The sequence below is a fragment of the Alosa sapidissima genome, chromosome 21, assembly GCF_018492685.1.
Source record: "Alosa sapidissima isolate fAloSap1 chromosome 21, fAloSap1.pri, whole genome shotgun sequence".
Taxonomy (NCBI): domain Eukaryota; kingdom Metazoa; phylum Chordata; class Actinopteri; order Clupeiformes; family Clupeidae; genus Alosa; species Alosa sapidissima.
This window is the reverse complement of record NC_055977.1, coordinates 16,304,724-16,328,081: the sequence shown is the minus strand read 5'-3', so window position 1 is coordinate 16,328,081 and position 23,358 is coordinate 16,304,724. Positions and strand designations below refer to the sequence as shown.

Here is a 23,358-nt window from a genome sequence, read left to right as displayed (position 1 = left end):
GAAAGGCTGGAAAACAGAACTAGAGAGGCTCAGTAATTTTTTTTTTTTTGTTGTTAACCTTTGGTGTGGTTCTCGTTTTGAGGCAGACTGAAACCAATACGACTTCGGTTCACGTTTCTCAGATTAATCTGGACATTCAGTGTGGTGGAGGAAGTAAGCAGGTGCAAGTGTGGTTGTGGTGATCTGACGACTGTGGGAGGTTGAAAGTTGTGCGTGTGCGTGCGAGCAAATGCATTACCCGTGGATGACGGCGGTTCCAGGGCATGGGAGATTTCTTCAGCAGCACTGCCACAAAGAAACCCCCGGTATTTTGATGATGAGGAAGGACCCTCATGCTAAACGCAAACACAAACACACATTAGGAAAATAAACGTCATGATCACAAAACGTCTAGTCTCGCAATCATGAAAATAAGCAACAACAATAAATAAATCAACCAAACAAACCAATCCATAAGTCTAAAAGCTAGCCCATTTTAAGTCCCTTCATTCGTGGAGCATGTCTAATGTAGCCAAACGCAAGGCTTAATATATAATATCCCATTTCTTCCATCAGTCTTTCAGAGGAGAAAGAGAAATCTGTTGAGCACCAAAGCTCTGCCTTCTTGCCTTCAAGTGGCCTAAGAAACACCAGTCTGGTGAACTTGTGATGCCATCTGGTGGTTAAAAGTGGAACTGCACTCTCAACCTGGGGCACTGACAGACAGCCAGACACAGACAGCTCTTCATTTCCCAGGATCAAAGCAGCAGCCACAGGGCCACTTTGATGAGCCTCTAACCCATGAAAAGACATGGGATTGCACGCATCTGAGGCCCTCTCTGAGTGTGTGTGTGTGTAAGTAAGAGGACTCACCATCTCTCGAGGTGCATGTCCTTGAGCTTGTCGGGGTCTGTCGGGGGGAACATGGTGGGGCGGATCTGTGTGTGTCTATTGGCCGGCACCTCGGACCAGTCGGAGTACCACTGGCCCTCTTTGGTCATGACCTGACAGGAGGGGAGGAGGAGACTCAATTTAATTTCCTTTACACAACAAAGCACTGCACTAACAAACACATTTTAGCTCAAGCCAGTCAGAAAATAGAGTGCAGGGAAACATCAAGGGTGCCATGTTATCTGTCTTGTTGCGTTGGCAGATCTGAGAAACAATTACGTAGCAGCCACCTTTATCCCAAGGAAATTACAATGGCACAACAGATGTGAAAACTGAAGCTTCAGCCTTACACAATTCTTGATAAACAAAGTTGTGAATTATACACTCAATGTCAATGAGATTACGCTGGCAATGACAAAACCCATTAGCAACATAATGGGAAAGGACCTGGGTATCTTACCTTCCATGATGTGACTCCTGCCATGTATTTGAGCCCAGGGAGGTCAGCTGAGGCGTCGGCCAGCTCTAAGGCACCTGATCAAGTGGACAAGCACAACGGCAAAGGCTATTCTAAGAACATATGCTAAGAACAAGCTAAGGCTGGCTGCTTGGAGTCCGCATCAATGGGGCCTAAGCATTTGTTAGCCTAGGCATTTGTCAGCAAAGCCTTTATATATCCATAGTAGTATAATAGTATTTCTGTTACTGATTGGATCATAAACGGCCACAGCAACAAAGGGGAATGACTGACTCTTCTCTAATAACTGTGTTACATGTTATTTTTTATATTTCTGATATGTTGCTGATTGGATCATAAACGGCCACAGCAATGAAGAAAAGTGAAAGTGATTGATAATGACTGACTGACTATTATTGTGTTACATGTTGGGGCAGCCGCGGCTGAAGTGCCCTTGAGCAAGGCACCTAACCCCTCACTGCTCCCAGAGCGCCGCTGTTGATGCAGGCAGCTCACTGCGCCGGGATTAGTGTGTGCTTCACCTCACTGTGTGTACACTGTGTGCTGTGTGTGTTTCACTAATTCACGGATTGGGATAAATGCAGAGACCAAATTTCCCTCACGGGATCAAAAGAGTATATATACTTATACTATATGCTCCAAATGTAAAGCACTTTACTATACAAATAAAGCTTATTATTATTCAACTGGTCACTAAATGGAATTCCAAATGTACATTACCACCATGGTCAGAACTGGTAATGGAAGTTTTAATATGATTTCTGATGGGTACTGCACCACTGTGGTTGCACAATTTTTGTAGTGCAAAAACACTTATAGGAACGTCACATATTACCAACCGTCACGTATGTCCAACCTCTTATGTGTATGTGTCACTTAATATTCATTTCTATACAAACCAAGAAGGCGGATTCCTAAAGAAATGCAAGCACCCACACCATACATTTATCTAAATTAGCTATGTACCAAAAATTACATTTTACCGTGACTTGAAGAGTTGTAAACAGTGTTGTAAGGCTGCGTGTACAAATCCGCTTGGAGCTCCAGTGGAATTTTGAATTGCGACAACGATAATTCTCGGGCTAACCTTTGATGTGTCGTGAGAAAGGTTGGGAATAAGTATCCACCAGCCCAGCACCAAACTTCGAGCGTGGTAAACAAAATCGGATATTTCAGGCAGTAAAAGCCCCGGTAAGAACCAAACTAGATTTTGTTCAAATCTACACACCTATGGCTACTGAAAAATGTAAGGTTCATTTAGCAAATGTTATTTTGAAGTATTAAAAAACATTGTTGTTTTAGAATTTTCAAACAAAATGGTTGGTAATTAGCATGTTTACGATAGCAACCCAAAACACTATGTTTTTACTCATTCCAATGACATTACGATCTGAATGAGTGTGTGTGTGTGTGTGTGGCGGCGCACCTTCACTCCTCTCCAGCAGGGTGGCGATGACTGCCTCGTCCTCGATGGGGTTGAGGGAACAGGTGGAGTAGACCATTCTCCCGCCAACAGCTAGCTGCTCTAGCCCACGCACAGCTATCCGTACCTGCAGCCTGAAGGATCACACATACACACATTTACATTGAAGGCTGACTGACAGTTCACTCAGTCAAATTGAGCAGTACCTGTCTATTGTAGAGACAATAGACTAATGACTATATAGCTAGCTAGACTATATTGCTGAGAATAGACTACTGGTTACATTTACATTTAGTCATTAGCTGGTGCTATTATCCAAAACGACTTGCAAAAAAAGGAAACAAACAGGGTACAGTGTGACAAGGACATGTTAGTGCAGCAATAAGTACCACTTACATAGAATCAACTGACAGTTCTAGAAAGGGGATCGTCAAGTGCTAGATTACGCATGTCCAGTTGATTAAGCATGTCCAGTACTGACAACTAAATCAACACACCAGAACCAAAATGCATGGGCTCTATCGGCTCCCGCACACAGTTGCGTGTGTTGCAGTGCTAGAGACGCATCCCGTTCACTTTACATGGGCTTACGTCATCCGTTGCCGAACTGAATTGTGGGTCCGTTGTATCGCGTTGCTCCCGCCACTCGCGTTGAAAAGTTTAGCTGTTGCTGCACCGACGGACGGCACAAGCCAATCAAATTACGAACAAGCGAACAACAGACGGCACCAGCCAATCACATTACGGTTCTACCTTAAGTCATTTACATAGCTACCATCTGGCATGCGTTGACAGAACGCAACTGTGTTCAGGAGCCGTATGTATTGTAGTGTTGTCACGATACCAAAATTAATGTTTCGATACCGATACCAAGTAATAAAAGTATAATTGCGATTTCAATACTTCTTCGATACTTTCTAAAAAATGTATTTGATTTGGGGGCCCCACCACCTTGACATCATCATCAGTAACATTGAATATACTGTAGTGTGATCATTCACACCAGTGGCCATCCCAGATTCTGCTTGACTCTCTCCACACAAACACACATGGAAAATGATGGCTTGTGTCATATTTCATATATTCTGCATAATTACTAGTAAATATATTTAGCAATTTGAAAACTATTCTAAAACTATAACTATTTTTAAACTATTACACTTAGGCATAACTTTAATTTGGTGTGTAGGTCTAATTGAGTGCACATTGGTGATTGTGTGTGTAATTGAGTGCCTGTCACTTTAAGAGATAGCCTACGTGAGAGTAATTGATAGTGATGGGCAAATGAAGCTTCAGTGAACCAGACCACAGCAGTGTGAAGCTAGCAACACTAATGAAAAAATCCAATATGGCTGCCACATGTAGATTTTTTAACATAAAAGTCAAACCAGTATATGTAACCAAAAACATTGGTTTGCTAAGGACTTTTATGTTGAAAAATGTATGTGTGGCGGCCATCTTTTTGCTTTTCAGCTAGTGTCGCTAGATTCACTCTACTGTGGTTCAGTGGGTTCACCAAAGCTTCATTTGCCCATCACTAGTAATTGACCTTGTCTCACGGTTTTAGTCTAGTGAATAAAAGTTGCACATAGTGCATAAGAATATGTGGATGCAATTAATTATGTTTTGTATGTCATTAGATAAAATAAATGTTCAAATGTACAAGTCGAAGAAAATCTTTCTGGGATCATAGAAGAGATAAGTGTCCTGCAATGTTCATTAATGATTTTAGCGAGCAATAATTGTCAAACGTGACCTGAGCTAGCGGGATAGTTAACAAGGATCTCTCTTCAGATGTAAAAGTTTGCCATGGTTGCTTAGCCTATTTCTAAATGACATTAAACCCAAATAGTAGGCCCATAGACTGTATGAGTAGGCCTAAATGACCAAAATCCAACAGCCTAGGTAGGTTAGCAACACAAACTTGTGAGATGCAAGTGAGCAAATCAACTTGATATTAGCCTATTATGATGTGTTACCATAGCATCACTTGAACTAGCAGCCATGTCTCCATGTCTCGCTGTTTAGCACGACAGCTGCGCTTACGTGTGTGTGAGGAGAAAAGACGCACAGCCACAGGTTAGGGGAGGAGGCGCTAGAAGCATGCCTTGTGCACACACGTTACTTCAAAAGAACATGGTCATTCTCAAAAGTATCGATACTAATAAAATTAGGCATTGTGACATTTTTAATTTCAGGGTATTGCGATACTTTAGTATCGGTGCACCGTGCAACACTAATGTATTGTGCATCCAGACAAACTGGTCAGTAGCTCTATTGAACAGTCATACCCATGTAGGTGCAGGCTGTTGCTAGTGGTCCATTTTTTCCACACGTCAATGTTCTTCCGCATAGTCCCATCCCCACTGCAAAGATGGAACAAAACAAAGGAAAAACACACTGTAAAAACCTCCACATGCAGTATAACACTACCACTTACTCTCAGGTTCAAAATACATCATAGTGAATCACATGTGTTTCAAAATGTTCTTTGACAGTACAAAGACCAGCTGCTACCCCACCCCCAATTGAACAGTTAAAAGCACGAACACAGTGATCCATAATGTATAACATATTGCAAAAATACACATTGTTGCAGACAGAACAAAAACAACAGGCCCAAAACCGCCCTGTCGAGTCATTAGTTGCAGCCTCAGCTCATCTGAGGCAGCAAAGCATGCACTTCCTGTGACCCCGATGAGAGGTCACATGGATGTTGTCCTTCTCCTGCAGTTGGTTGTGAGATCAACCGGACTGCCAATTTGGCCTCGTTTTCCTCCTCACTATTTCGGGCAGCGTGTCTGTGTGTTGGGGCAACATGATCCGTTTGGGCTTGAAAGGGCCCTGCCGGCAGGCCGTAATTATGCCGCTCAGCGCAAAGTCAAGCTGTGCCCGCGCCGTGGAGGGAAAAAAACGCAGACGCAGCACAAAAATGCTCTGACCGCATATGTGTTTTTAAGGCATGTGCCCATCTTTCATATCCTAGCCTGGTACTGAGCACAGAGGCCTGTTGTGCTTGGCAGGGAACGACGGGCTTAATGTTCCATCTGTGCTGTGCCGAGAAAGAGACACAGACACACACACACACACACACACACACACACACACATCCTTTTCCTGCACATAACTTCTGTGTGTGTGTGTGTGTGTGTGTGCGCGCATGAATGCATGCACATGAAAACAAACCTGTGGTCATTTTAATGCTTCGGACCACAGACTACCTAGTTGGTCCGGTGGGCCTGACTCTCTGTGTGTGGCTGTGTGAGAGAGTGAGCGTGTGTCCTCTGGGCCACATCTACTTATGATAGATATAGCTTTCTATGACAACTCTCTCTCCAATGCAAATTTACGGTCCATCCTCGCAAATCCATCACCCCATTGAGAAAACATTACAGAAGTGCACAGCGAAGTCAAAATGACAAAGAAATGAATTGGACAACAAATGAATATCAAAACAGAACATGAAAAGAGACAGGGAAGGGGCGGGAAACCTCAGCTGGGTATTCTCAGTGAAAAGTACACAATCAAACGGCGCAGCCACAAATCCTTCCCAGAAGTCATTTTAGCTCTTTTTTTCCTCCTCGACTGGAAGCTCTGCCTTCTTGCCTTCATTTAAGGCAGAAATGAAATGATATGATGACGGCGTACGAAAACAGAAAACAACTACCTTTGATGGGTTTTGACATGCAACCCAGACTGCAGCCAGAGTTGAAATTGCTGTATAAGGACAGAGGCGTCCACAACAATCAGTTCCACTCAGGCACATTGCCAAGTTTCCTTTTTGCTCCTTTTGTAGTGTTCAGAACCTTAATGTCCAAAAATGTTTGTTTTCGTGTATGACGTGTGTGACACTAGGATATTGGACTTAATGTCCAAAAATTTTTGTTTTCGTGTATGACGTGTGTGTGTGTGTGTGTGTGTGTGTTGAATCATACCTTTCAGTCTCACATGAAAAATCTAACACAATAAAGCTTAAGAAAAGGTTGTTTAAGCCTTCAAATTAGAAAAGTCTCTAAACATTCATTATTTTCAGGGTAGAATATTTAAAGCCTGCAGCATGACAAATGACCTATAATTGAAAAAGTAAAACTCTGTGCTGACAAGAGAAGATCCAAATAGCCATTCGGTTTGCCCCTAAAGGTCACTGTCATGCACACAACCATGTCTCTGTGTCTATAAGTAGCACTGGTGGCACTGACTGACTGAGCAGGGCACTCCTTAGGACAAACCTTAATTACTAAGGCTTGGAAGATACACACTAAGATTAACAACAACAACAACAACCGCACTAACAGAAATATAGGACTACAGAGGACATGAGCAAAACAATTAAGCAATTGCAATGCAATTGAGGGCACTCTATGGCAAAGAAATGTATTACTGTTGTATTATAGTAAATGTGCATCAGCATCATCATCATCGATAAGCATGCATGACTGATTTCATTATGGTGAACCACTCTGACAATTTGAATGTGTACATATTAAGGGCTATGAGCTGCAAGATACTGAAGATGAAAACAATATTGCAATATTTTTTCAGCAATATTGTCATATAGACCCTTTCAACAATAAAAACAAAATCTACTTCCTCTGCATTAAGATAACATATGGAATGTTAAAACGGAAGCCTTGTGGGGCCAACTATGATGCTAATAATGGAAGTCTCTTGAAAGGGTCTATAAAAAAAAAAATTCTAATAAAAAATTATATATTTTTAAAAGTCTGAATGCCTTTCTTGATCACAAACCATGGTTTCTTGAACAGAGGGTGTTTTCCTCTTGTATCAAGCAGCACAGAAGTTGTAGCATGACCTACATTTACATTTAGTGATCTAGCTGACGCTTTTATCCAAAGCGACAACAATCAAGGTAGAATACAAGTAGAGTGCCACTAGGATATTGTTAGTGCAGCAATAAGTACTACTCACGTAACATAGAATGACAGTTCAAGCAAAGTCAAGGGAGGGAGAGGAGGGATAGTCAGGATAGGGAAGAAGGTATTGTTAAGTGCTAGAGTAAGCATGTCCAGCTGTGCTAAGAGAGGAGGTACTCTTGGAAGAGTTGGATCTTCAGGAGGTTTTTGAAAATAGAGATGGATAGTGGTAGTGCTCTGGTAGTGAACTGGTATTGCATTCCACCAATGGGGAATAACAGATGAGAAAAGTTTGGATTGTGAGATTGTGAGCATATGGGTGGCAGAGCCAGGCGGCGTTCATTAGAGGAGCTCACCTGCAGGGCACGTCACAGAGGATGCGGTCGTAGAATAGGGTCTCCTTGCCGCCATCCTTGTCCACTTGAAAACGGGGCATGCAGGAGGCGTCGTGGTTGACCACCATGATGCACGGGCTGTTCAGTCGCTTGGCCTGGTGCACCAGCAGGTAGCAGCGCTTGTTGTCTGAGTCGTTAGCGATCACAAAGCCCTCTGAGAGAGAAAAAGATATTTGTTATCATTAATTATTATTTATTTTCAAACAGATTTTCAAATAGGTTTGCTTTGAATGCTATGCTTTAAAATATGCATGCCAATAAAGCTCATTTGAATTGAGGGACAGACAGACAATTTGAATTGAGAGACAGAGAGATGAAAAAGTAGTGTTGATGTGTTACACTGATGAACTACGGATATCCATAGGCAATCTGAAGGCTCATTGCACATGTGTCTCATGTAGCACTCAAACAAAATAAAAAAACTGTCATTATCAGCCAGCAACCGCTAACATTATAATGAGCCAATGTTTATATGAAATGATAATATCAATCCACAGTCCCTATAAGCCAGCAATACTGGCCATTACAACAGCCAAGAAAAATGCATGCTGTGCATTGGCTGGAGTATCTTCACCTCAGAAAAAAATGTATTTCTCTCTTTTGGTTTACAGACAACTCACTATTACTGCATGGCTCACTGACATTATACAACACAATTGCAATTCAACAGCTTTACCAGTTCTACTGATTTACAATGTGAGCTCCTGAGACAGACACGTGATCAAGTGTGAACACGTGTTGGGCAGCCGTGGCCCACTGGTTAGCACTCTGGTTCGAGCCCCGACCAGTGGGCCGCGGCTGAAGTGCCCTTGAGCAAGGCAACTAACCCCTCACTGCTCCCCGAGCGCCGCCGTTGTAGCAGGCAGCTCACTGCGCCGGGATTAGTGTGTGCTTCACCTCACTGTGTGTTCACTGTGTGCTGTTTGTGTTTCACTAATTCACCGATTGGGTTAAATGCAGAATTTCCCCTCACGGGATCAAAAAAGTATATATACTTATATACTTATACAAAGACAAAACTGACAAATCGAGGGGGGTCCAGTACAGCGGGGGGGGGGGGGGGGGGGGGGGGGGGCTACAGATCAAAACAAAAAACGATGGTTCCATGCTATCCATGTGGCGTTACATGCCCACCAAGTTTCGTGTACCCTGGTCTTTCAGTGTCCCGGGAATCCTTGTTGGTGTACGGTCACTAAATGTACACATAAATTATTTTATTGTAAGGCCCCCCATGAACGAAAGTTCCCAAAACTTGGCATGCATTCGGAGGGTGTCAATGATCCTACACTTTCAATTTCGTGCAGTTTTGACCATGTCAGCCAGAGATATTGTGATGAAAACACCTCATTTTTTGCTTTTTAATTTTTAACTAGGTGGCGCTATACATGAAATAAGTGGTAATGGGATGGGTTGACATGCCCCCTTAAGACCAACATACAAAAAAAAAAGGTGGACCTCCTAGGCCCTACGGTTCTCGAGATATTCACAGAAAACTGTCTCCGGCCACCTACACCTACTACTCCGGCCAAAAACGAAAAACGATGGTTCCATGCTATCCATATGGGGTTACATGCCCACCAAGTTTCGTCTACCCCGGTCTTTCAGTGTCCCGGGAATCCTTGACGGAAATTTGGACATGCGAAAAAGAAAAAAAAAAAAAAAAGAAAAAAATCTGACTAAACCTATATGACCGCCGCTTCGCTGCGCGGCGGTCATAATAAGCAAACTAAAGATGCATGAAGAACCTTCTTTTGGGAAAATCAATAAATCCAAAATAAGCCACCTACCAGGGAACGCGACATCCATGTCGGAGTGGAGCATCTCAATCAGTTGAGATGTCTTGGATCCTGGGGCAGCACACATGTCCAGGATCTACGGATAAAAATAATACAACACAATAAATAAACAAACAATACAACACAATAAACACTTTACAACTACAATGTTGAGGAGTCACAGCAAACAACAGTCAAAGCAACACAACAGTCAACAGTCAAAGCAACACAACCCAAAAAATCCATAAAAAAAATGAAATTGGGTCAGGAAATGAAGTGACCCAAACCACACAGTACAAGTATAGTATACATACTTTTTTGATCCCGTGAGGGAAACTTGGTCTCTGCATTTATCCCAATCCGTGAATTAGTGAAACATACACAGCACACAGTGAACACACAGTGAGGTGAAGCACACACTAACTCAGAGCAGTGAGCTGCCTGCCACAGCGGCGCTCGGGGATCAGTGAGGGGTTAGGTGCCTTGGGATGTGGGCATAGGAGAGCAGTGCTCAACCGCTTCCCCCACCCACATTTTTCCTAAGGGGCCGGGGATCGAACCGGCAACCCTTCGGTTACAAGCCCTAACCAGTAGGCCACGGCTGTCCCCAATGTCTTGAAAGGAAGCCAATGTTAACTCAAAATATGTCTTTTTTTTTTAGTATCAGTGAAGTATTACCTTGTGGTGTGGCTCAATTTTAAGAAGCAGAGGAGGGAGCATACTGACAGCTTCTTGTCTGCTTATGTTTCCCTGGCAGAAAGGAAAAAACAATCAAGAGGTGATTCATCTAAAACGGCTAATCCCACAAAATACAGATTAGCCTTGTCATTCATTGGATTACTCATTAACAAGCCTCTGGTTACACAGTGGCGCTAAACTTGCAAGGCTCTCAACCTACCGATTCTGTTTCGCTGACCAGAAACTGGTGGAACTTCTCTAGCAGGGGAGACTTGCGCAAAATCTTCCTGCTCAGGTTGGTGTGCCACGCCAGCTCATCAGGGTACCTGAGGCAGGAATCAGGAAACGGGTTGAGAAAACATTCAGATAAATTTGTGCTTGATTCCTCATCAAGCATTTCATTCAAAAGCAAGAGAGACCATCAGGCATGGCTGAAGCTGCTATTCACAAATCTGTATCACATTATATGATGCATGTTGCACCTTGAGGCTTAGGTTTAGGTTATAGTGCAGCAAAGGAGTACAGAGTTGGACCATGAAGGTCTGTCATCTGGAGATCACACGTTCAGTTAAAATAGTAAACACTTGTACACTTTTGGCCACCTACCAACTAAGAGGCTGTGGGGCCTCTATCTTCTGACCATCCACTTCAAGATCCTGAATATCCTTGAAATACTTTTCCTTCAGAGTGTGAAGGATCTCTTTGGCATGGCTGATGAAGGAAACATATGTTTGTATGTAAAAAGGCAGACGACACATTCAGACTCACTGGCTGATTATCTGACAGTAGGCCTACAGCTATGTTGCTTGCTCCACCAGATAATTAGTAACGCACCAGTAAGAGAAAGAGAAGAGCAGAATTGCCCATGTTGTAACCTTTTATATCCAGTGATGCGTATGGTAGCAGGCAGAGGTTCCCGCATAGCATCCATAAATTCCTCAAACTCTCCATCTGGCACGATCTTAAGCTCCTTATAGTACTGCTCGAACAGCTTGTTTTCCTTGATGATTTCAGAGTAACCTGCACCCCAACCCTAGCATGGGAGAACATAGCAAATCATGTCTAGAGTTACATATCTTTCTGTTAAGGTTATGACAACAAATAAAGCAGGCTGAACAAAGAAACATATAGTACCCTTTAACAGCAATATTCAACCAATGTTTAGGTAACATTCCCCGCCAGACCCATTTGCAAACAATCACAATAAGTCATTGCATTGCATTCTTAGACGTTTTCAGCACCATTTGCAAAATGTGTAGCTCTAGGCTAGCTAGCTACGTGCTTGGTGCACTGTATCGCACGAAGCTAATGCAATCAGGTTAGATTTAACAAACAACTTCTCAACAACTGACAGGTTGGAAAGACACAAAATCATATTTGCACAATTAAACCGATTCGGCTGGCAGAGACTAAGCATTGCCTCTAGAAGTGAGATGGCATGGGCAAACGTTACTTACGGCATTATTTCTGTCTCTGTCATCAGCAGGTTTGCCATCCCTCTGCTGTTGTTTTCGTTGTTTGTCTCTGTTTCTTTTACCCATGTTGCGGTAGGTAACAACTCGGGAAATAAATCTGGGCAGCGTTTTTGAATGAGTGAAATTCAGCTTGCTCAACTCTATCCAGTTGTTAAGCACAGCAAGGAACACTCGTGTTCAACTGGTAATGACGTCAACTCTACACTCGCTACATGGAGAAAGGACCCTTTTTAGGTGACCATAAGCGCCTGCGATTTATTTTTTCTCATAAAATCATACTAGTATACTTGTAGACCTACTAGTATTGTACAGCCAATGGTTCAGATATTTGCAGAATTAAATACCTATCCAGAAAATACGTGTTAAAATTGGTCAGTAGATCCAGACTCCCGAGGTGATGACTAGGCTACAGTGGGGTGGTTAATGCAAGCACTGTCAAATATCTTACTTTCTCTTTAAAATGAGAATCTGTTCAAAAGTACGTGCTCTAATCAGTGTGCTTGTAGGGAAATTCAGAGGTGACAAAATAGTCCTATCATCATTTTGTGAAAGCAATTTGCATGATAGTTAAGTCCATGGTACCAGAAACAATGCTCTCTTCCCAAAAGAAAAAACAACATATCTGCGCTACTTAATTTTTTGACAGCAACTAGTTCTTAGGTAACGTGATGTTTAATAATATACATAATAGGGATGGCAATGTTTTCAAAAAGTACGTTTTCATTGGCTTCTTCATATTGATGACACGCCTAGCTTCTCTCGGATTGGTGCGTCACGTATAACAGCTTAGCTGATCATGCGTTTCTGCCACTGTGAGTGAAGCTGAACAATTTCCATTCGTTAAAACTGAAGGTGCTGTAGCGTGCATTATATCTGTTATTTACATGCAGGTTACGTTTTATTGTCTAAGCTTAGTATTTAGTGTAATATTCATTCAAATTACTAGTTGATCTCGGCTGAATGAAGGTGTAGGCTACTATGGACTACATCCTGAAAAGCCTGTTCTCAGAGGCAGAGGAGCTATACATCTTAGACTGCAGCGCTTACTTATTGATACTTATGGCACTTCTAACTTTTGTAACGTTACTTTTTGAGAACGTACCTTATGGCAGGTACGCCTCCAGCAGATACGGATTTCCTGTCAACGTCAAATTCGCTTGGTTTGTACAAGAGCTTCCGGCAATCCTGGTACCTTTCTGTTTGGTCTTCTTTACCTCAGCGTCGAGAACATCTCACCTGCCAAATCAATTACTATTGTGCATGTATTTTTGCCATTATGTACAAAGGTATGCAATAGTAAATCCTCTAGACGTATTGTCTGAAATGTCTGTATCAAGCTGCACCATCAATTTAATTAAATTTGCTTAGTTGTAATATATGTAATAATAACAATAATATGTTGTTTTTTAGGTCTCTTATATACCCGTTTTTAATTCGAGGGGGGAAACCCACACCTTTTGTGTCTTTTGCACTCGCCATTGTCTTCTGCATATTCAATGGCTATCTGCAAACAAGATATTTGAGTCATTATGCAGAGTACCCTGCAGACTGGGTTACACATCCCTGTTTCATCTCAGGTGAGTCTATGCCCTGCAGGTTGGTGTTGTTTACCACCACCTCTTTGATGTATACTGTGTGTTAAAGCCATGATCACAATGCGAGCTGAGTTGGTTGTTGAAAATATATCAGTTCAACAGTGCACATTTTCGGTACTAAAAAGATTGGAGTTTGAATCACGTTGAGTGATGTGGCAGACTTGAATACAATATAATAGAATAGACTAAATATCAGTCAAGAAGTATGAGCTGATGGGGGTGTTATGCATTACAGTCATCTATTGTCTTGTATTCTTTGATACAAACATCTGGGCATTTGTGGGCGACAACAGGTAGGCTACGCCATGCTGTTGGAGGTGCAAACAAAAGGTGCATCACCATTGATATATATTACTATACTCGTAGACAGGAGCTGACCAAGGGGTGATAAAAATAATTGTTCATGTTTTATTAGTATAATGAAAGGACCGTTTTTATAATTATCCATACACACAGAAAAAAAAGGTGCAAACCAGAACCAAAAATGGTTCTTTAGAGTGATGCCATAGGGGAACCATTTTTGGTTCAACAAAGAACAAGAACCATTTCATTGAATGGTTCTTCAAAGAACCCTCAAAGGTGCTTCAAAGAACCGCCAAGAAAGGGTTCTTCAAGGCACCATTTATGGTTCTTCAAAGAACTTATAGAAAATAAGGTTCTTTGGAGAACCTCTTTTAAAAGGGTTCTTTAGAAACCCATGTTGATCATTGTAGAACCATTAAAAAATGGTTCTTCAGATAAGAATGGTTCTTGCTTATATGTAAATGGTTCTTTAAATGCAGTGTATGGTTCTTCACTATTGCAGTGTTGTGTACAGAGGAAAAAAACAAGTTATTTTTTTCAAATGATATGTATTCAAACACCTTTTTCATTTTTTTTACATTCAAACAAAATTACTTATGAAAAATCTTTTGCAAACCCCCCCCACCAACATGTATTCAAACATCTTTCCTTTGTTTCTGTTTTGTTAACAAAATCACCTGTGAAAAATATTTTGCAATTACATTCCTGTCCCCTTTACAACTTTACAATACTTATAATATTAACATATAATAATATTTGTACTCTTATATTTTATAAAAAAAACAATTCAAATCATTAAGCATTAAAAATATAAGAACCTAAATACATATATATTTTAAATCACTCATTTAAAATTTGTGGAACCGCTTGAGGAAAGAAACTCCTCCTCAGTCTGTTTTAGCCATGTGGGAACAGAGATGTCTGCTTGACCTCAGTGGTTAAAACAGTCCATGGCCAGGGAATGAAATGTCCGTTAAAATAGTTTGGGCTCTTGTCCGTACTCTTCTGGTATAGATGTCCTGCAGGGTAGGGAGAGGTGCTCTGATGGTACCTTCGGCAGTAAAAGTCAAGTGTCTATAAAAGAGAAAGAAAGCATATATAAGAATATATTTCACGATTGACCCTGTCCATGAATATAATTTAAGGTGCTCTAAGCGATGTTGCAGCCTGGTCCAGCCTGGACCATGACACATAACAAACTGTTCCAGCCAATCACCGACGACATGGACGTTCAGGAGAGTTTCAGTTGCATGGGAGGGAGGGGCAAGCTAGCTCTCTGTTTTGTTTGAACGTCAACATAAGTGACGTTACCCAACATCGTTTAAAGCACCTTTAATGCAAAGTACTCAGCTTGTCTGACGAATAAAAGCAAACCCACACTAGCAGCCTAGAAGTCAGGTGCAATAGAAGTAATTGCAGATGTGTACTATATATACACCACCATTATAGTATAGTTTGGGATACACTTTATACACTTTTGATAAAGAGGACATTTAAAAGTGACCCTACACTTCTGAGCAGTAGTATGTCTTTGTGATATCATCATAGCACTTGCCTTCTTGCTTACACCACCTTTCTGATGCCTAACATAGATCATCCCCCATCTGACGTGCAGTACCAGCCTCTGGCTCCAGGCTGGGACTGCTGGATGGCACCTAAAAAAATAAAACAGCAATTGCCATACATTTTGTTATTGTTGATTTAAGATAAAAATCATAGCATTAAAAAAATAAGTAAGGTAAGTTAATCAGGTGTATAGAACAGAAATTGTAATTACCTTTTGAAGGCACCCTGCCACCATCACCAACTATGTTAATTCTTGATATCAGTTTATTTGTGAGGGCTCTGTCCATAAAAGATAGGATTAAATAAAAAATTATGTATGCTGTACAATAACTTGAGTTGCTGTACAATTATTGAAATAATGATCAGTCAATATCTAGGTATGGTGAAGGGTATGTGATGATGTGGGGCTATTTTAATTCCAATTCATTGTGACTATAACACATTTCCTGTATATCCGGTGAGATATTTAAATTCATTGCATCATCCATTTGGACACATTTCAACCTAACAATCCCTTCACAATTCAACATCAGCAACATCTTGATATCATGTCCTCTAATTTTGACATGATTCTGATGAACCATGTAGGAGAGGTGCATCAAAATGTGTCATGTGTCGCATGACAACCAATCAGTTCATCAGTGCACTTCATCATCCAATGTGTTTTTTTGCAGGTGCCATCCTTTGGTTTGCTGGGTGGCTTATCAATGTGCACTCAGACCACATCCTTAGGAACCTCCGGAAGCCTGGAGAGACTGGCTACAAAATCCCTAGAGGTAACCGCATGTGTCAGACAAATTCACACAGTATGCAGGTCCCTGTATTCAGATTTCAGTGTGTATTATGGTGCGGTTTACATAGCAGTTGAAAGAGAACTACACTTAAAGAGGACATGTTGTATAGCCTAGACTGGTCTGGCTTGTCAGGCTAGACATGTTGAGTTACCACACTAAAAAGGACATGTTGACTTACTACACCGAAAGAGGACATCTTTCCTTCTCCCCTTCAAACACCCTCTGGCCAACAACACAGCTTATGCACCACAAACAGCTTGCCTATCATGAGGGCAGTTTCTTTTTAATAATTATTTTTAATAACATGTTGCATCATATGTTGTAAGAATGATGTTAATCCTTGTAATATTTACATTTAAACAAATCAGAATTCAACTTCTCGCCAGTATCTGCATTTGGGATGCTAGGCCACTTTACAAAAAAATGAGATCAACATTTTGTTTTTACCACCTTCGTCACGTTTTGCACCCTTATAAATGAATGCGTCTTCTTCACTTGAACATCTGTCTCATGTAGTGATAGCAAATACATCATGCAAATTGATGCAATGTGGAAATAATACAATTATAATGTTAACTTTTACCTTTGGGAGTGGAGTTTTAAATGAAGACTGGTGGACAGTGGCATTCACCCCCGTAGACTACTCTACCTGAATATGATCAAACTACAGTTGTTGATCATTTCTATATATTATATATATCTTATAATGCAATGTATTATATAATGATATCTAATAATCTAGTGACAAGATACTGCAAGGCCAAACAATCATGTTTTTAATAATCAGAAAGCAAATGAGATCCAAATGAGTCCTGTGACAAAAAAAAAAGAATCTCCAGAATCTAATTTCAGTGAAAATGATTCTGGGCCCTTTTTTGCACCCTGGCGCATGACATAAAACTCGTTTTCCACCCGGCGCAAAGTTTATTTTCTTATTTTTCACGTTTATTTTTTAAACAATGCGCCCAGGGGTGTGGCAATTAACAACCTAGGGAGTGGCCTAGCACATTGTCTAAAAATCGCTATTGTACACCACCTAAAACGCATTACGCCACTGACCAAGAGAAACCTGGTCAGAAGTCTATGGCGAGTTGTTTATATGTTATTTTAAGAGTGCATTGTCAACAGTCATATTGGTGGGTTCACAACGCACCATCCTTCTATCCTCCATGAACGCGCACATCCATGCAAAACATTAGAAATTACACGATTAGGCTACAATGGGAAACATAATTAGAATAAAGATATTATGAAATACATCTTACAATTGGTAATGACGGTTAAAAATGATTAGGCGAGAGCACAGCTGAAGACGCACTATCACGAGATATAAGCAACTCCTCTGCAGGATAAACATTGTCTTATTCAGTCATTCAAAAAATATTAGGGTAAGTGTTGCTTTTTCCAGCCTATGTTTTCGATGGTAACCCATTGTCAGTCAATAGTGAAAGTAACTTACTGCGTATAACTGTCTTGTTGTTGACTGACACCATGGTGAAGTTAGTTTCACTTTGCCAATGAGTTCAAATAATAGACGAGTGCAAATGCTAAATGGCTATGCTAGGTTTTAGTAAAGTAAAAAAAAGGTTTAGTGGAATGACTGTTCCATACGGTCTTGCAAGCAGACTTCTTCAAATGCGCCGTTGACTGTCAAAATACTGATGCATTCTTTGACGTTGCGCTTTGCGCCGTTAAAGGGAGTGACAGATGTTATTCTCATTGGTTTAAATGATGTTACGCCCCAAACACACCCATGACTGATTAAGAAACCTAGGAACACCTTGTTGCGCCATGCCCTCGACGTTTGATAACAAAAACACTCCTAATGTGGACTGAACATCCTACTAAATTACCTTGAATTTCCCCTGGGGATCAATAAAGTATGTATCTATCTATTTATCTATCTAAATTTGAATAAGCTTTTGACTAGTGACGATGCGCTTTAGACTGTCATGATAGGGCCCTCTGACATTTTGAGGTACAGTGTTACACCAAAGTCCTTTTCGGCAAGTCCCTCCACTCGGCGGCCATATGGCAATGCTTTTTGGGCACTCATCGGGCATCCATCTCGGCAGAAATGAGCGTGCGCAAGGCTTCACGACACCAATCTACTGCAATCTTGCTCCAGCGGCGAGATCACAACACATGATTGGCACGATGTCTTCACAACACACCACATTATTGGCTCAATGTATTCACATGTCAACGTTTTGCCACGGAAGGGGTGTGATATGCGTAGACGACTGCCATATTGGCGTTACAAACTAAGCCCATGCATTTCTATGGAGGATTTTTTGAGTGCTGTGTCTCCTCATTAGAAAGTCTCTGGTTACACTCACAGTCTGACTTAGGTTCTAATCTCACAGATGAGCTTTTGATTTGAAGACCAAAACAACAGACCACAGTTCTGTGATGAACAGACCTTGTATGTGTCATTAGAATTATAAATAGATGCCCTTTACTCTGTGAGTCATTGGCCAAGCAACCCACCAGGACATTAATTCCCTGCAGACAGTCATGATGTCTGACAGGACAAAGTATCGTTTTGTCATGTTTATGTGCTCTTGGAGCTCTCTCAGCATTCTGTGGAACCAAAATGAACAGAGCACCAGTCCTTGGATGATTTTTGATGTCAGTGAAAGCTTTTGCCATCCATTGTTTGCTCTGGCTTGTGTTTTTGTTGATAGTGAAACAATCCAATTTGTGGGATGTGTGTTGGTAGTGACAGCTTGCTCGCTGTTTTCAGACTTGAAAACCCGCTGTTGATGTTTATCTAGAATAGCAAATAAATAATAAATCATAAATAATAAATCATTACTTATCCAACCAGAGTGAACTCTTTATCTCTATCTCTCTCTCGTTCTCTCTATACTGCATCTTAGTCATTGAGCAAATTAATTTGGTGTGTTTGTCAAAGAAAAAGTGTCTTTGTATCGCACTCCTGTCTTGTCTGTTTGCATCCCGCTCCCTGGCTAAGTAAATGAGGATACCGCAGCACAACGTGGAACAATACACACCTAATTAGCGACTCCCAGCTTGGCATCCAAAATGAGTTGTTACTAACTGGCTCTTGTGCGGTCCTAATGGTGTCTCTGTCAAGGCGTTAGTGCTGCCTATACTTCCCCGGTCATCAGTCTGTCTTATATCTCTGATATTGTCGAAGAATAAGGCGTTGACTTGCCTTCAACTCCATCCATCAAACACCTGTAATATAATCAACCTTTATTTAACCAGGGTAAGTTGACAGAGCAGCTGCTACTCTCTGCACATTTAATATTTCCCATGTGAGCCCAATCAAATTAGTTATCGAATTTCAGGCTGTGTTTTGCATATGTGTGCCATTTAAATTCAAAGCACTATCAGACATTTTACTGCAGGGTTTTCCCAAGTTATTTATTTAAGCCTGGGGAAATGTATTGAATGCTTGGATGATCCAGAGCATAAATCTCTCTCTCTCTCTCTCTCTCTCTCTCTCTCTCTCTCTCTCTCTCTCTCTCTATGCCTTCTCCTCTCTGCAGGTGGTTTGTTTGAGTTTGTCTCCGGAGCAAACTTCTTCGGGGAGATTACGGAATGGGCTGGATTTGCCTTGGCTGGTCATTCTATCCACAGCTTGGCGTTCGCCTTCTTCACCCTGGTCGTTCTGGCCAGCAGGGCAATGGCACACCACAAGTAAGCATGCACAACCTCACCACAGTATACTGCAAACCAATATGAACTAAGTTAATATAATTTCTCAGAACAATTGAGTCATGCCGTCTCTGATTTAGTTTTGTGTAGTCAATATATCCTCTAAAGATGTTTACATTGACATCTTGCTGGGATTTACTCTTTTGCTGTCAAGAGTCAATAATAATTGCTGTACTGCATGTGTTTGTATATTGAGAGTTTTTATTAATTCATATACTGAATATGTCAATACTGTCATTTTTTGTCTGATGTTGCAGGTGGTACCTCACAAAATTTGAAGACTACCCAAAATCAAGAAAAGCTCTGTTACCTTTTGTTTTTTGAAATCATGTCATTTTCTAGATTTTTGCAAACCATACTAGCCTATGGATCCTACCCTGCACCAATAACAGACACTGTTTTACTTTATTTCTGTAAACCTTTCTTCGAAGGGCACATCAGATTATGTTTTATGCTGTGAAATTACTTCATTCATTCAACAACACCATACGAAGCTGTGAGTAAGAAATTGGGTTTTGCTTGAACAACACACTAAATCTGAGGTTGATGTAACACTTCTCTTTGAAGTTGACTCATGAGCCGAACCAGTATCGGGAGGGGTATAGCTATATATCCTCATCCGTCCTTGGAACTCTTATAAGCTCAAAGACATCATGTGGTGCATTGTACATGCTGCAATTTTTCCTGGTGTTTTCACTTGAGGACATTTATTTGGTGGAATTCCACTCTTCAACAAGTTCCACGGAAATAAAGATATTCCAGGATATCCTTCTAGCAACTTCATTAGAAGAGAATTAACTTGGTTAACATGTTCCAGTCCACAGGTCTTCTTTAGGACGAAAACCCAAACTTGTGTTGGAGCGACCCATTAAAATGTATAAATAAATAAATACGTAAATATTTTTTTTACACTAACCACAATCTGTTATACATTGTACAGAATGACACAGATATTAGCACATTTTTCATTAGTATGTGTGCTCCCTGGGTATACAAAGGTGTCTTATACACAACACTTTTGAAATAATAAAAATAATATAAGTCCTATGAGTGAAGCTGGCCACTGGTAACATCTCGGCCACTGTAAACAGCTGTAGAGGTCAGCCTGGCTGGGGCTGGAGAAGGGGGCTGTCTGCTGCTCACCTGCAGTCATCTCCAGGGGGCCTCGTTCACCAACTTCAGCTCTCTGCCCAGTCTATCCAGTCATAACAGAACAGGCACGTGTACTGTGCTGCCTGGCTGTTTTTATAAACAGGATGTTATCTTTGCAATTATTTTAGGCTTTGATTTGGTATGGTAGGCATAGCGGATTGCTAGATCAAACAATTGAATTTATGTGAAGGTCGTGGAAGTCACTTCTTGGACATTTAAAGAAAATGAGGGACGGTTTCTTACTACACAATTTCTTATATTAAAACTTAATTTAACAATAATATGCTATATTGGATGTATTTGGTTTCTTAACAGGATACTCTGATAGTTGAAGTAGACTCACAATGCTGTATTATCAACAGGCAGTGCATTTCTTAAGATCTTGAGCACAAAACAGTGCCTGTCGGCAGTTTACCATCAAGAAGACAAATTAGGTCTGCTGTGGATATGATCAAATAGGGAACAGAAAGTTTCTTTGCACTAATAATTGACTTCAAAGGTTTTTCGTGAGCATGCAAACATGCTGAATGTATTGAGTACTTTGAGCTCTCTCAGCAGATCAAGAATACTTCTTTATATTGTACTGCGATATGGGCCTTATCTTGCGATATCTGGGCCTTATCTGAAGTTTCACAGCATGCATGCCACAGACATGCTCCAACAGAAACCTTCCCATTGACATGTAGGCCACCCAACCAGCTCCCACCCCTACTGCTGTATGTTATGTGGCATTGCACAGACGTGCTATGCAACCCAAGCCTGGAGCTATGTGCAGTTTGAAGAGGTAAGTTAGCTGTCATCATTGTCCTATATTTCCTGTGAGGTAAACCTGAGTGCTACTCAAATACCCATCATGTTGATTGTTTCTTTTTCTCTCTCTCTCTCTCTGTCAATGTCTGTCTCACGCATATACATACAGATAGATGTACGCCCCTCCCCCCACTCACAGAATACTGGAATGTGTTTACATGGGTTAACAAGATAGCAGCAGGGCATGTTGCAACCATGTCAGCCAGTATATTTTCACACACTCTACTCTCATGTAGCCTTGGGGGGCACTTGGGGTAGCATGTTCACCTCTTCTTTATAGATGTTTGTGACATATGTATCTGACTGGCATACACGTGCACCACTGATGCTTGTTGTGTGGTAGTCACAAGCATGGCAAGGCACAGTGTGTGTGTGTGTGTCTTGTGTTGGGTGCAGGCTAAGACGAGCTGACGGCAGTGGTCTCGCTGAGAGGGGTTTCCCTCTCACACTGTCACATGCCACACGTGAGCAGGGAGTGAAGAGGCTGTTACATAACAGTGGCAGGGGGAGGATGTGCTGAGACTCCTACTGCTGCTACTCTCCTGCCTCTGTACGGACCAGTGCTTCCCATCGTGATTTATTAGCCTGGAGGATGGCCTTTTTTTCCAAAGGGGTGATCTTAAAAGCGTGCATAGAATTTAACACTTCTAGCTGGCCAGCCTTGTTTGGAACAAGTGAGAAGAACAGCAGCTCCTCTCTTTTGCTCACTCTCTCAGCTTAGTCTGGCCTTGAGATTTGTGATATTGCTTAAAATGGGCAAACTGGCACATGGAAGGCCATGTTTAAGCATTATACTTGGAACGCTAACCATATATGTGCTGAACAGAACATTACAATCTAATAAAGGTATTTTTTTTATGGCTGTGCAGTTGTTTTATCTTTCCACATTTACTATGTGACAGGACCACAGTTTTTTGTTGCTTCATATACTTTGTTTCAGTGATGTTGTTGAATGGTTTGCTAGGATTATATCCATTTTAAAATTAATATCCATTAATATCTAGTCCTAAGTGGTAGCCATTATTAGAGGGCAAAGGCCTGGTATGTGTCTGGATCAAATTCAGAGTAACTGTACGTAGGTTGCCGCCGACTTGAGCTTTCAAAGAGTCAGGAAGTCATTCATTTTCAATGGAAGCCAGCTTCTCTCAGCTGCCAGAAGCGTTAAATTCGTCGGCGTCGCGTTTTGGTCGTCTTGAGCGACTTGAGCGTCAAGCAGAAAGTTGACAGTCAGTCAACTTTATGGTAATGAGCTATGATGCGGTTCAGCGTCCAACGACGAGCAACCAATCGAATAGACGGAATTATTAAGATAGAACACGATGGAACGTAAAATGCTGTCACGTCAGAGCGTCCAAAGCTTCCCTGGACTTTTTTGACAAGCGTCCTTGACAGAGCGACCAGAGCTTCTTTGGAAGCTCAAGTCGGTGGCGGTGTGTACGTACAGACAATGCTCACTGAGATTTTCTTTTGGGTCTGTCTGTTT

The 23,358-nt window shown here is 41.3% G+C and overlaps 2 protein-coding genes across 2 annotated transcripts in view; one reads left to right on the top strand and one right to left on the bottom strand.

Moving 5' to 3' along the window:
* nsun2 (NOP2/Sun RNA methyltransferase 2) overlaps positions 1–12,572 on the bottom strand; it is a 24,257-nt gene extending 11,685 nt beyond the window's left edge. The window contains exons 1-12 of the mRNA XM_042075783.1: positions 11,951–12,572; positions 11,369–11,526; positions 11,100–11,204; positions 10,714–10,819; positions 10,494–10,565; positions 9,828–9,912; positions 8,002–8,194; positions 5,063–5,137; positions 2,775–2,905; positions 1,331–1,404; positions 853–983; positions 239–335 (exon numbers count right to left, since the gene is read on the bottom strand). Of these exons, the coding sequence (XP_041931717.1) occupies positions 239–335; positions 853–983; positions 1,331–1,404; positions 2,775–2,905; positions 5,063–5,137; positions 8,002–8,194; positions 9,828–9,912; positions 10,494–10,565; positions 10,714–10,819; positions 11,100–11,204; positions 11,369–11,526; positions 11,951–12,034 (1,311 nt within the window). The 5' untranslated portion in view covers positions 12,035–12,572. The remainder of the gene's footprint in view (positions 1–238; positions 336–852; positions 984–1,330; positions 1,405–2,774; positions 2,906–5,062; positions 5,138–8,001; positions 8,195–9,827; positions 9,913–10,493; positions 10,566–10,713; positions 10,820–11,099; positions 11,205–11,368; positions 11,527–11,950) is intronic.
* A 165-nt stretch (positions 12,573–12,737) lies between these two features.
* srd5a1 (steroid-5-alpha-reductase, alpha polypeptide 1 (3-oxo-5 alpha-steroid delta 4-dehydrogenase alpha 1)) lies at positions 12,738–22,733 on the top strand. The gene is made up of 5 exons (XM_042075784.1): positions 12,738–13,254; positions 13,379–13,545; positions 16,107–16,208; positions 19,745–19,895; positions 20,171–22,733. Exons 1-5 carry the CDS (start codon positions 12,947–12,949, stop codon positions 20,235–20,237), a joined length of 795 nt encoding a protein of 264 aa, XP_041931718.1. The 5' UTR covers positions 12,738–12,946; the 3' UTR covers positions 20,238–22,733.
* Positions 22,734–23,358: the final 625 nt, after the last annotated feature.

Coding starts and splice junctions, on each gene's coding strand:
- srd5a1 (XM_042075784.1), top strand. CDS start 12,947: ATGGACTACATCCTGAAAAGCCTGTTCTCAGAGGCAGAGGAGCTATAC. Junction 16,209..19,744: donor TGGCTACAAAATCCCTAGAG/GTAACCGCATGT, acceptor TCCTCTCTGCAG/GTGGTTTGTTTGAGTTTGTC. Junction 19,896..20,170: donor AGGGCAATGGCACACCACAA/GTAAGCATGCAC, acceptor CTGATGTTGCAG/GTGGTACCTCACAAAATTTG.